General features: G+C 37.9%; 1 protein-coding gene across 1 annotated transcript in view; it reads right to left on the reverse strand.

The window, feature by feature from the left end:
- Positions 1 to 4,494: 4,494 nt before the first annotated feature.
- asap3 (ArfGAP with SH3 domain, ankyrin repeat and PH domain 3) overlaps positions 4,495 to 13,747 on the reverse strand; it is a 45,697-nt gene continuing 36,444 nt past the window's right edge. The window contains exons 22-27 of the mRNA XM_060879064.1: positions 11,870 to 11,977; positions 10,961 to 11,153; positions 9,928 to 10,156; positions 9,464 to 9,665; positions 9,215 to 9,346; positions 4,495 to 6,606 (exon numbers count right to left, since the gene is read on the reverse strand). Of these exons, the coding sequence (XP_060735047.1) occupies positions 6,532 to 6,606; positions 9,215 to 9,346; positions 9,464 to 9,665; positions 9,928 to 10,156; positions 10,961 to 11,153; positions 11,870 to 11,977 (939 nt within the window). The 3' untranslated portion in view covers positions 4,495 to 6,531. The remainder of the gene's footprint in view (positions 6,607 to 9,214; positions 9,347 to 9,463; positions 9,666 to 9,927; positions 10,157 to 10,960; positions 11,154 to 11,869; positions 11,978 to 13,747) is intronic.

The following is a 13,747-nucleotide window of genomic DNA, read 5'->3' on the forward strand; positions in this document are numbered from 1 at the left end:
AACATCTAGTGCAAAGCCTTCCCAGAAGAAAGGAGCTTATCATAAGAGTGAAGTGGACTAAATCTGGAATGTTAATGTTTAAGCACACTTGAGTCCGGAGCTTAGGTGTCCACATACATCTGGTCATTTACCTAACGCACAACTACTTACCAAAAGAACACCGTCTTAACATTCCTGAAATGAAATATCTCATCAGCTTTTGGAAAAAAAAAACTTGAATCACAGATATCAAATCAAGCCACTCAGCTCAGACACACAAGCTGCTCAATACATTCAGACTACAGTAATAACCTGTGATGGAAAACCAAAATAAACCAAAAAAAAAGGCTCTAAGTTTCTCCCCACACGGGTACATGTTTCGTATTGTTACTACTTAGGAAAGTGAATGTAGTGCAACTTTAAGACAAATATATGTTACATATTTGGCAAATGCGCCAAACAATTTGATTTTTATGACAGCGTATGGATGTTAAAATCACTACACCCGGTCCATTTGTGCATCGCAGACTGCATCACTTCTTCAAGGACATTTGCTTTACTTTTTAAGGCACCAAAAGTAAACCCACGGACATTCACTAAACAAAATTTCTCAGAAACATAGCATTATTTAACAAATTTAAATAATGTAATCCAGATGAGCTACATTTTATCTCATTTCATACAACTGAAAAATTGAGGGTTAAGGACTTGCAAGCTTCCATTTACCACTAAGCTACCACATCCCACATTAACACATATATTAAGCAAAGGGGTCAAATATTTCCCCACCCATGTATGTCTGTATCTGCATCTACACATGTGAAATGCCACTTATTCCTCCAATGCCTTACTTAGTCTGTATAGTCTGTATATGAGCGTTTTAATGTGTAGACGAAGCCTCAGCTTTGAATCTCGTCTTTTTGCACTGCACCTCCATTGAGTTCTGCTGTGAAGGAGAACACAAGTATTTTCCCCAAAGACCTCAGTGAGTGGGCCCACAATGCAGTATGAATGTATCAAACATCCTAATGTCACAAAACTTGCTGTAATTCTATCCGTTTCCTGAATTTTTACATAATCTGGCTTATCTTCTTTATGTTCTTGCTTTCAGGCTTTCTGCAAGAATGTACCTTTGTTTAGGTTTATGCATTGTAAAACTGCTTAAAAAACGATTGTACTTAAAGCACATTATATGCTTTAATATGTAATTAGATTCAGGCCTTTTCTTTATTCCTAACACATTGCATATAATTACAATAATATAGGACCTTGCTGCTTATGTATGATCCTAAGAACTAATAAACACAGATATATTGGTCATATGTAACCCATGTTTTTTCTGTTCATATGTACACTTCTTACAGACAGCAAATACAAGAATGAAACTAATTCATGCTGATTGAGAATCGTGACTGTTGTTTAGAAGGACTGACCTTTGCACAGATCATCAGCAGATTTTGATAGGTCAGCTGATGCAGAGGAAGTGCTCCAGATGTGTTCTGCTATTTAAAGATGACATTTGTTCCCGTGTATCCCAGACAATCTGATAACAATGAATGAAAATGGGAACAAAAAATGCGAAGCCATGATTTTTTTTAGGTGCAACGAGGCTACAGATAAATTAAATGCAAGCTCAGTATTTTAATTTTAGGAACTAATTCAGTTCCTAACTGTAAGTTTGATGAGTAATGAACAATAGATTTTTTTTCTTAATTAAAAGCACATCCTGAAATGTTTTTACGCCTCTTAAGTCACAGTGAACGACATATTTCTATTGTTTGAATTGTATTGTATTGTGTTGTATCATTAAATAACCAATACATGACAACCCTAGCAAAGAAAGTCTACTCAATCAAGGCCACATTATGATCACAACCGGATTTATCCTTTGTTCTTGTGAGATAAAAAAACAAAATAATAGGTATTAGGTATTGTTATTGAGGTAATAACAACATTGTATCTAGGTGCATATAACTATAAAAATCTTGAATTTACATGTTTTATTTTTATTAAAGATACACTACATGGCCATATATTTGTGGACACCTGACCATCAAACCATACCTGCTTGTTGAACATCTCAAATCAGATTTAGTCTTTGCTGTGGATTTAAATAATTCATTCATTCATTCATTCATTCATCTTCTACCACTTATCCGAACTACCTCGGGTCACGGGGAGCCTGTGCCTATCTCATGCGTCATTGGGCATCAAGGCAGGATACACCCTGGACGGAGTGCCAACCCATCGCAGGGCACACGTACACACTCTCATTCACTCACACACTACGGACAATTTTCCAGAGATGCCAATCAACCTACCATGCATGTCTTTGGACCGGGGGAGGAAACCGGAGTACCCGGAGGAAACCCCCGAGGCACGGGGAGAACATGCAAACTCCACACACACAAGGCGGAGGTGGGAATCGAACCCCCAACCCTGGAGGTGTGAGGCGAACGTGCTAACCACTAAGCCACCGTGCCCCTAAATTTAATTCGATTCAATTGGATTTTTTTTTGTATAACCCTTTTTACAACTGACATTGTCTCAAAGCAGCTTTACAGAAGTATAGAAACATAAATATTTCAAGTTTAAAATTAAAATACTATTTATCTTGAACATCTATCCCTAATGAGCAAGCCTGAGGTGAAGATGATGATATGAGGAAGAAACCTTGAGAGGAACCAGACTCAGAAAAGAACCTCATCCTCATTTGGGTGACACTGGACACGAAATAATGTAAATGTAAATAATGTCCTTACTACAGCTGTTCATATTCAAGTGGAATTGTGCAACCAAGAGCTTCTGAGGAACTAACAGGCCAGAGAAATTTCAGAGTTCACCACAAATCTAACACAAATTCCTTCCTGATGAAGTTTTCATATGTTTGCTGACGAAGACCTGATCATAAAGCCATAAGCTCATACAGTAACTATCAAATGGCATCGTGAGTTCTTTGCAGTTTGACTGGGAATAAATGTATAATGTATAATCCATGAAATGAGATGATTAGCACTATATATAAATGTTATAAAGCTATAACGTGACAGAACATTCCCTCTTGCACACTTGCTATTTTGTTATGTACAGTATGAGGAGATTTGAGTTCTGAGCTTCTAAGATGGAGAAAAGAATGATCATATAAGAATAGTGTGAGAATAGGGCAGAATGTATTTGGTTGTGTATGTGTTCGTTCTATTTATTCAGTTTAATTTTATTTTAGAAATGGATAAACATGAATGTAATATGCATGGACCAGTGAACTAAACAGACTAAACTACTCAATATCTAAACACTGTACATCTAAAAATATCCTCAATGAACGTATCTGAACAGAACAGTGGGATTTATTTCTTTCAGAACAGAAATCAGCTCTCCGAATTCAGTGGTTTCCAAAAAGCATCACTGACAATAAACAAACAGAATTATTGGATTATTCAGATTTAAACCGCTGCACTGCAGATCTCTAGCAAATCTCCAGTGTGTGTGTATCCTCCATATAGTGATGTAACCTCACTTAGCCCCAAATGCTTGCATCCACATGGCCTCGATTACATGCAGGATCTGTAAACACAATCTGTATAAAAGCAGCTACTAATTCACTCAACTGAGAGCTTTGTGAATGCTTTGTGACACACACACACACACAGTGTCATCTCTGCTTAAAGTGGTGTACATGATTTATAGCCAGGGTTCAACACTAAGATTGTTATTCTTAATAAATAGAAAATTTCTTATTTACATTGAATCCACTCACAATCATTTTTAAAGGAAGTTTTTTTTAACACTTGAAATAGTTAAACCTGGGTCTTATCTGATGTTTCACACTGCACATAATCCCTGGTTTAGAGTTTCCTTATTTTCATATTGTGACGTCATCAGCCGTGATTGGATAAACACAGCATGCGTCCGCATTAAATAACGGCTCGTGCTTTCACATCATCGAGGAATAAAGTACAGGTCTGCAGATCTGTCTGAGATGGTATTTTCTGTCAGCTTTCTAAAAGTTTTTGGCATTTTTAAGTAGTTGACAATGTGACACTGAACTTTCACTAATTTTTCATGGCCACATATTTCTCCCTCTCTGTATATACAGAGTGCACTTATTTGCCTGTTTGTTTACGTATATTAAAAAATAAATCCCTGAACAGACTTTACTTAAAATAACTTTATGAACAAGACCATAAAATAAAGAATCATAAAAAAGTGCATTTATTAAAGCTAATATTACATATCATTCATGTACATTTTTCAAAAATGCATTTCAGAGACCAAGTTTCTTTCTTTCTTTTTTTTTCTTTTTAACAAAAAAAAAAAAAAAAAAAAAAAAAAAAAGAGGGGAGTTGAACTGAATGGTTCGGATCATTTGGGCCTGTAATTGCTTCATAAACGTGAATAAGTGTAAGTGGAGTGCAGGAGTGCACCAGTCTGTACTCCCTCTCTGTCCTGTTATTAATAATGCAGAGGGATCTCTAAAAGCTTTTCGGATAAAATGCAGTACTTAAGCTGGTGGGCTGGGTCTATAAAACACACACACACACACACACACACACACACACACACACACACACACACACACACACACACACACACACACACACACACACACACACACACACACACACACACAAAAATACTGCAAATACAGATTCAACTTCTAAACATAATACAGTGAACTACACAGTCTTTAAACATCCAACACCTTGATTACTCACTAATGTGGAAAATACTGCTCTTTCGTAGCAAATATAAATCCATCCATGTCCAGGATTTACAACCAAACACAGAAATCGAATGATTTCCCCACACTCACTCTGAGAAATATCAATATCTGCCTCTGCTCTTAGACTTCACACTCGCTTTGTTACAGGAATCTGATCCTCCCTTGTGTGGTCCTCAGTCTGTCCCACTTCCCAAAGACAGAGCTCTTAGTGTGATGGAGAACATCAACCTGCACTGTTTAAACAGAGCTCTGGAACAGAGCAGCTTCTACTGTGGTTATTTAGTTATTTGTGAAGCAGAACAAACAGAAATCAAGCGTGAATGATAATATTGAGGCGTAAACCGAGCCAAAGGACAGAGCTGTAGAGCTACAGAAATGCTCAGAGTTCTAGTTATTTACAATAAGGAACAAAAAAGAACAAAAAAATAAAAAATAAAAAACACTGGATTTGACAAAATATTTAAACATCTTTATAGAATTATATAATAATTTATTTAGCACCGACTTCATGTTGTCTGCGCTAAGCTGATGAAACATTTCTCCTTTAAATCTTCCTGTTACTGTGAATTAGAACACACGTAGTTTCAGTTTTGATTTGTTCTGTGTAATTATGTGCAATGTAAAACCAAACCAAACCAAAACAAATAGTAAAATGACCCAAACGTACCAATTTGGCTCTGATTCAATAAACAAAACAGGTGTGGAAGTGCTCTAAAATGATCATGCCTTGTGAGTTTTCTTACTTTTTCCCCTGCTTTTTAAAAATAAATTACATTACAATGATGAACCGTGAAGAAACTCAACATTTATAACTATTTACAGACTGCTCTCTCCTCTAAGTGCATCTTTTAAATGAATGAGCTCAGAATTACTGTAAACGTTAGCAAACAACCGTGTTTGTACGCATCGTGCTTTTCTAAAACGCTAAATCTGTGTGTGGAGAAGATCCTGGAACTGATAGTGACCTTGTGATTTTTGTGATATGTTCACTGTTAAACTGACATCAAAATATCACCATAGATAATAAAGTTAGCTAGGTAACGACTTAGGGTGCTGATTTAACGAGCTAGCATGAATCTACAACGTTTTATCTGCGCAATGTAAAGGCAAGAGAACAATAAAAACGACAATAAAAGCTTTTCCTCACATGATGGTAAGAAATGAATAAAAGAACCAGTTTTGATCAATTACAATGTAGATGAAGCTTGAGCCGTTATGAGTAATGTGTCATGATTAGCGATGTAGAAAACACATGTGAAATCTTCTTGTAAACACGTTGAACACTTGAATTCATGTCGACTGCAGAAGAGGTGTGAGTTCTAAAAACAAATCAGATTGGAGAAGTGAGAGGATGCCGATTCAGGAAGAAAGACAGGAAACACAAGCATGGGTCTTTCCTTTTCTCTGCATCACTCACTAAACTGAAAGTCACTCATTGTTGATTGTGTTTGATTGGATGCCACTCATCAGTGTCTCAACAGAAAATATCCATTAAACCTGTGGACTTGGGAATGAACGGTCAGAAAATCCACTGTATTTATTTTCCCTTTATAGTTGAGATGGTCATCTGCCGTCCTTCTAGACCAACGGCTTCCTGTTACATTTATGAGTTTGTATACCGTACGTGTTTAGTCTCCGGCTACAGCAATTTATCGTCACTAAAGTGCTCCGGCTGATGTGCTAAACAGTCTGAGGAACAACGTCAGGATATAAATCTCCCCTAAACCCACTTTACTGCAGCACACGCTGTTCTGACTTCGACACAGTCGAGCAGGTGGAAGCAGTGTGTGCTCGCTCGTCTCTCGTGGGCGGAAGCTTGCGGAAAAGAATCATTCTCCCAGTTTCATGACGTAGTTGACTGGAAAGGAGCCGCTTTTGGACGGCTTGCCCTCTATATGACCGACCTGAAAATGACACGACATAATGAACATGTTATTAAAGTTTTTCTATAAAACAAACAGGTCACTGAAATTGAAGAACGATGGGACGTCGCTCTGATGGTGGTGATGGCTACACGGGTTTATATTAATGTGCATATTCTGGTGCACTATTATTCCTACACGAACACCTCATATACGGGGATGAGACACATAATCTAAAACTGATGATGGCCCAAGTGGTTAAGGCTGTGGGTTGTTGCTCAGGGTTTAAACCCCAGCACTGCCAAGCTGCCACTGTTGGGCCCTTGAGCAAGGCCCTTAACCCTCCCTGCTTATGTCGGAGAAAGTCAGAGGTGACTGTGGTGAGGGAAAACCTTCAAGAGGAACCAGACTTAGCAACTTATAAGTATGCGCTTCAGAGTCATATAAATTCCTTCTTGCTGAAGCCATCAGATGTTCAGTGACTGAGACGCTTTACAAGAAGCAAACAATTCAGAATAAAAAAATGTAAATAATTACTTATTCCATTTATTTATTATTTAATATGAATTAATAATAATATTTATATTTGTGGACAGGTATTTAACAACGATCATTTGCAGGAAGGATTAGAGTTGTCTGTAATGAACCCTGAAATGACTCTGATTAGTTGTTAGTTCCTCAGAAGCTCTTGGTTACACAATTCCACTCGACTATAAACTGTTGTAGAAATTACATTATTTACATTGACATTATTTCCTGTCCAGTGTCACCCAAATGATGATGAGGTTCTCTTCTGAGTCTGGTTCCTCTCAAGGTTTCTTCCTCATATCATCTCATGGAGTTTTTCCTCACCACCGTCACCTCAGGCTTGATCATTACGGTAGATGTTAGAGATAAATAGTGATTTAATTATAAAAATTATGAATTGACAATATAAATTGTAAAAAAAAAAAAAAAGCACTAGACCAATAAATTGAATTGAATCAAATTGAATAGAATTATGTAATGTTTGGTAACGATAAACCAGACAGAAAACAATCGTTGATGAAGTATCTGGATCTAAATGTCATACATTACATACACAGTCCTATATTTTGTTATAAAAGAAAACTCACAAGCGATTCATTTCTTCCCTTATTCTTCATTGTGTTTAGATCTGACAGTAAAGAGTGTAACCTGTGGTCTGGTGTAAGCTATTAATAAATGATTTAGAAGCAGGGTCTATAGGTAGGTGGTTGCATTAAATGCTGCTTAGGCAAATGGAATGATGCCAAAGACACATTAAGTGTAACAGCTTGATTTATTCAATGGCACGGAGAAAACTGAATAATATAGCCGAGACTCCTGATTTTTTTTCCCTAAAATGAAAATTCTTATTGTAAAGAGTTTCTCCTAGTGACAAAATGTTAAAAAAATTCTTAGAAATGTGAGCGATTCACCTTGAAGTTAAAGAAAATATCCTAGTAAAGATAAAAGTTAGTCATAAAGCATCTTAACCCTTAAAAGAGGTCATAAAGTCAAAAAGTGTTAGGAGTTGTGAGGAGGACTTTTAAGAGGTTTAAGAGTTTCTTTATCAGAGGAGAAAATGGCCGAAAGGTGAAGAGGGAGATGTAATGTGTTGTGTACAATATTTATTAATGACAGTGAGTTAAAAAGATGCTACAGATTAGATTGTGTAGGGATTATTTTTGTGACCAATCATATTAGAGATAACATCTCAGACACAGCGCAGAAATGACATATGACATATATATATAGTCTGCTGTGATGACATTTAGATGATACACTAACATCTCCAAAACAGAGATGAAATGAAATGCCATAGTGACAGAAATGGTACAACTTTGCCCTATGACATTTCTGGCTGTGTTGGAGATGAATACATTTACATTTATTACATTTATAACTGTGCGTCTCTAACATGATCAGTCACAAACAATCACTACATGATATAGAATCAAATATATTAACAGAGACAAAATGACAAAAACAAAGGTTTCTAATAGACCAGATTTTAAAAGCAATCCTTCTTTTTTATTAGACAACCAATCACAGTCCTCATAAGAATGTGTCATACCTAGTAACAGGTTAAGCCCTGCCTCCTTTCTAAGATAAAAGTTGTTGTATTTTCCTTGCTCAGAGTCGCTCTGTGATTGGTCCTGAATCACTCTTAAGACAAGATTCCTAGTTAGAAATATTTAAGCTAATTTAGGAGCTCTCTGAGATCATTCAGGTGGAGTGTTTATGAATACGGCCTGTGGATTTCTGCCTGAGTCACTGCTAATGAAATTCATTTTTTTGTAACAGAACACAAAATGAATCATTTATTATTGAAACTGAAATGTAAGATGAGTGTTCATGTTAAAAAAGATGAATGTTCATCTGAGGTAAGTGAGGTAAGTCCAGAGCAAGAATCCTCTCAGCCTCACAAAGCTAATAAAAAGACTCATGTTATACCGGATTCATTTATAGATGAGGTTTAACGTTGATGATTTTGTTTTGTTTGGTGAAATTATCTGTTAATGTCTATTAATCTGTACAAGGAAAAAAGGAACTGGTTCAAGAACATCATTAATTTTGTGTTCTATTGTATAATTTTCTTACAGTTTAGCTGCTGTGTGTGTGTGTGTGTGTGTGTGTGTTTACTTACCCACCAGTGGGGATCATCAGAAGCCGTCACTATAATAATATCATTTTTACAGAAGGCCAACTGCTCAGAGCCCACACTCATACAGTCCACTAACGCACAAACCTTCCTCTGACGAGGCCTCGAGTAACTCAGCTAAAAACACACACACACACACACACACACACACAGAGTATAATGGATTCTGTATAACATTCTGAATTAAGATTGCAGTACTATGTAATCATTAAATTGTAAATTGTAAATTGTTACCATGGCGTTCTTCCGTGACCGGGGTGGTGGCAGTATGATGGGCACTGACAGATTAACGGTCGCATCAGCATTAGTGTTAGCAGTGCTGTTATTGGTTAGACTGCAATAGAGCTCCTCCATGCTGCTTCCAGAGCTGGGAGATCCTGCTGCACACTTTCCACTTCCACTATTAGTTCGCCGATACGATGTTGTCTTCTCTGACCTACACACACACACACACAGAAAAAACTGTAACTCTGCAGAGTTTAGTGGTAACCCAGTCAACAACTTCAGTCTTTGGATTGCAGAAGTAAAGCCCTAAAGCACAGGGAGAACATGAACATGGTGTACTCCACACGTACACCACAGAGGCAGGACTGTCTAATTACTTCTGTTTAGATTTTTCCAGTTGGAAAACACTAATTCTCAGTGTGAGTGTATATACATTGGTGTGTGTGTTAGTACGAGAGATCAGCAGCTCTTACACAACAGGTCCAATGGAGCTCTGTGTCCCTGATGAATTCTGACCCTCCCAGACCCCCGTCTGTCTCTTTAGCACTCCGTTGCGAGGCGAGCGAGGAGCCCGTGATCCTGCCACCTCTGTCAGGGGTGAAGGCGGGCTGTTTCTATAGGAACCACTCCAGGAACTGGAGCTGAGTCGGGAAACAGCGTGAGACTCCTTGGTGGAGGTGCTGATTTGGGGGTCAGAACGACCTAGAGCAGGATGAAACAGACTGTGTGTGTTAAGATGGAAGATAAACACGTAAATCATACTTAATACAACAGTAGTGTTAGAAACTGTGTTAGTCTGAACAGCATTTTTAGCTTTTGTTTTTATACTTTTTTCCAGTGTAAATAAATCTGATGTGTAATTCGAAACTTGCGTCGTGCAAGAAATAAAACATTACGAGGCATAACAGACGCTGTCTGGTCCAGATGTTTATTCTAATTATCTATTTTATACCATCACCAATCCAAACTGTATGACAAATAATGACATTTTTTAACGTATTTATTAGCATATACTTTTTATATATACATTTATCGTTACATTTAATGTTGTGGAACATCCATGTGACAAGTTAACTTCTGTATTAGCAGCTGTATACAGCTGTTCCTATAACCAGGCTCTCTTTTGTAATTTATGGACTGTTATAAAGCAGAGACACTGGAGACTCCTTCCATAAATGTACATTTTCATCATTTGGTGGACAACTGATTCAGAGCACAGTATAAGTTATCTTGTTTATACCGGTGAGCATTTGAGCGATAAGTGTCTTGCTCAAGGTCAGCTTGGATGTTCTGGGATTTGAACTCATGACCTTCCTGCGAGTTAAATTAAAAATCTTCTCCTAAATAAATCGCATCTGACGAACATGTACGTGTTTTCACTTTGTTAAATAATACATTTTTAATCATTTAGCATTAGTCTTAACTTATTTGGATCATCCACCATACAAATCCTGTGATAGAAAATTAATCTACACCCTACACCCAAGTAGGTGTAAAGGCTCTAACCTCTCTGAATTGATTTAGCAGGAAGTGGAGGAGGTGTGTGGCCTCCTGAGGAGGGGCTGCTGCTCGCTTGGTTGCAGCAAACAAAGTCTACATTCTGGTAAGGTCTGTCAGGGTCGGATGGAAAATTCCCAAAGCAGCCATTAGATGGCAGAGGTGAGCGCAGAGGTGAGCGCAGAGCTCGGGGTGGACTGGCCTACGAGAAAGAAAACAGATAAGCAGACAACAGGTTTTATTTTAATTGAAATTTCATACACTTAAACACATATTGTGTTAGCCTTGAATAAACAATGTTATTTGTGCGTCTCCATATAATGATGTTCTGTAGGTGAAGTGAGTTTTCACATGGATTCAGGATGATTTGAGATAAATAACCTAGACACGAGTTGGAATAATTCATAAATATAAATCCCTCAATAAATCACTCAAAGGAAATTGATTCGGATTCATCGAAGATGATTCCTTCTCTGAGGATTACTGCTTGCATTTCAGTCAGAGATGATTCAGAGATCTGTATATAATCGTTTCAGCATATCGATTGAGCTTGTTAATTGTATTTTCAGTTCAATTTATTTGCTTAGTGCATTTAACAATAGAAAATTGTCTTAAAGCAGCTTTACAGAAGCATAAAAAGCAGAATAAAATGTATTATTTATTTCTAACATCTATCCTAATGAGCCATCCTGAGGTGACGGTGGCAAGGAAAAACTCCCTGAGAGGATAATAGGTCAGCATATTCAGCCATATGAACTATATCTCACCACACACTAAAATGAACTGGACTGTATACAGTGTGTGTGAAGGAACTTCTTGTACAGCATATAAGCATGAAATGCTTGTGTTGTCATTCTGCAGTGCTGAGTAAGAGATAAATACAGATGTATAAATGAAGATAGTGTGATGTTCACACACCTTGTCATCCAGATCGTCTTCACTGTCGTATAGGAACTCCTGAGGCATCTCCCACGTGTACTCCACATGGATCTGGGAGTTAAATTTCCCACTGTGAGCCAGCTCCAGCTGGGAACACACACACACACACACACACACAAAGAGAGGCAGACTATTTGAAACCACAATTGTAATTTTAACACGGTTTAACATCATGAATGAGTACAAAATATCAGCAAACAGGTTCTTGCCAAGGGAATGAACACTTTAGACAGAGCATGGTATTTTGGGACAGCTGCAATCCAAACACACACTACATCCACTCTCACACAGTCAGTGTTACACACATCCTGACCCAGCAGTGAAAGCACACTATGTGGATGTTATGACACTGAGTCAACATGCAGCGCAGTAGTGAAGCGCCAGCTTGTGTTTACAGAGTAGCAGGTGGCCTCTGATACATACGAGTCAGTGTGCTGAAAATGAAGCTCTGATTTGATCCGAAGAGACATGAAAAAATCTGAAAACACTGAGATTTAGATTTATGAGCGCTCACTCAGAGATATCTGTATCAGATTACAACCTCCTTCAATTACATAAGGACACATGTATACAGCTGGGTGTAACTCTATACCGCTGTCTCTGTCTGTATTTATATCCACGGTGGGTGAGGCTTAGATCATAAAATAATATACTGAAATGCCAGAACAAAACTTGAGGTAGAAATATCATCAGTATAGTGTGTGTGTGTATTCTGGTCTGTCAGTTCCTCAGCCTCAACTACATCATTCTAGTTCACAGGTGATGTATGTGAACCCTTACAGTTGTTATTATAGTTTGCATGATCCTGCAATGTTTTCACAAATATAAACAAACTAATTTACACCTCATATGACCCTGACCAGGCATTTACTAAGGATGAACTAATAAACTCTAACGAATACGGTCTTTATATACAATTATTCATATTTCCATGCTTACATTAAAGGTAAAAAAAATGCTTGTATGTCTATTTTGATAAACACAACTGTAGACTTAACCAGTCGCCTGTGACAAGTTTCCTATTTGTATCTATATTTGTAGCTGTTCATTGTCTCACATTATTTCTGTTCAGGTACATCTATTCGATTTCACTCTCACTCTCTCACTCACTCATTTTCTACCACTTCTATCCGAACTACCTCGGGTCACGGGGAGCCTGTGCCTATCTCAGACGTCATCGGGCATCAAGGCAGGATACACCCTGGACGGAGTGCCAACCCATCGCACACTCTCATTCACTCACGCAATCACACACTACGGACAATTTTCCAGAGATGCCAATCAACCTACCATGCATGTCTTTGGACCGGGGGAGGAAACCGGAGTACCCGGAGGAAACCCCCGAGGCACGGGGAGAACATGCAAACTCCACACACACAAGGTGGAGGCGGGACTCGAACCCCCAACCCTGGAGGTAAGATGCGAACGTGCTAACCACTAAGCCACCGTGCCACCAGATTTCATTTCAATTCAATTCAATTTATTTGTTTAACGCTTTTAACAATTGACATTGACTCAAAGCAGATTTACAGAAGTATAGAAACAGAATAAATATTTTAAAGTTTAAAATTAAGTTAGTATTTATCTCTAACATCTATTCTAATGGTCAAGCCTGAGGTGATGGTGGTGAGGAAAATCTCCCTGAGATGATATGAGGAAGAAACCTTGAGAGGAACCAGACTCAGAAGAGAACTTCATCGTCATTTGGGTGACACTGAACTGGAAATAATGTCAATGTAAATAATGTCCTTACTACAACAGTTTGTAGTCGAGTGGAATTAAGCAACCAAGAGCTTCTGAGGAACTAACAGGTCAGCACAATTTCTGAGTTCAACACACACCCAACACATCTCTAAC

Source organism: Tachysurus vachellii, chromosome 10 (genome assembly GCF_030014155.1).
Source record: "Tachysurus vachellii isolate PV-2020 chromosome 10, HZAU_Pvac_v1, whole genome shotgun sequence".
NCBI classification, from domain to species: domain Eukaryota; kingdom Metazoa; phylum Chordata; class Actinopteri; order Siluriformes; family Bagridae; genus Tachysurus; species Tachysurus vachellii.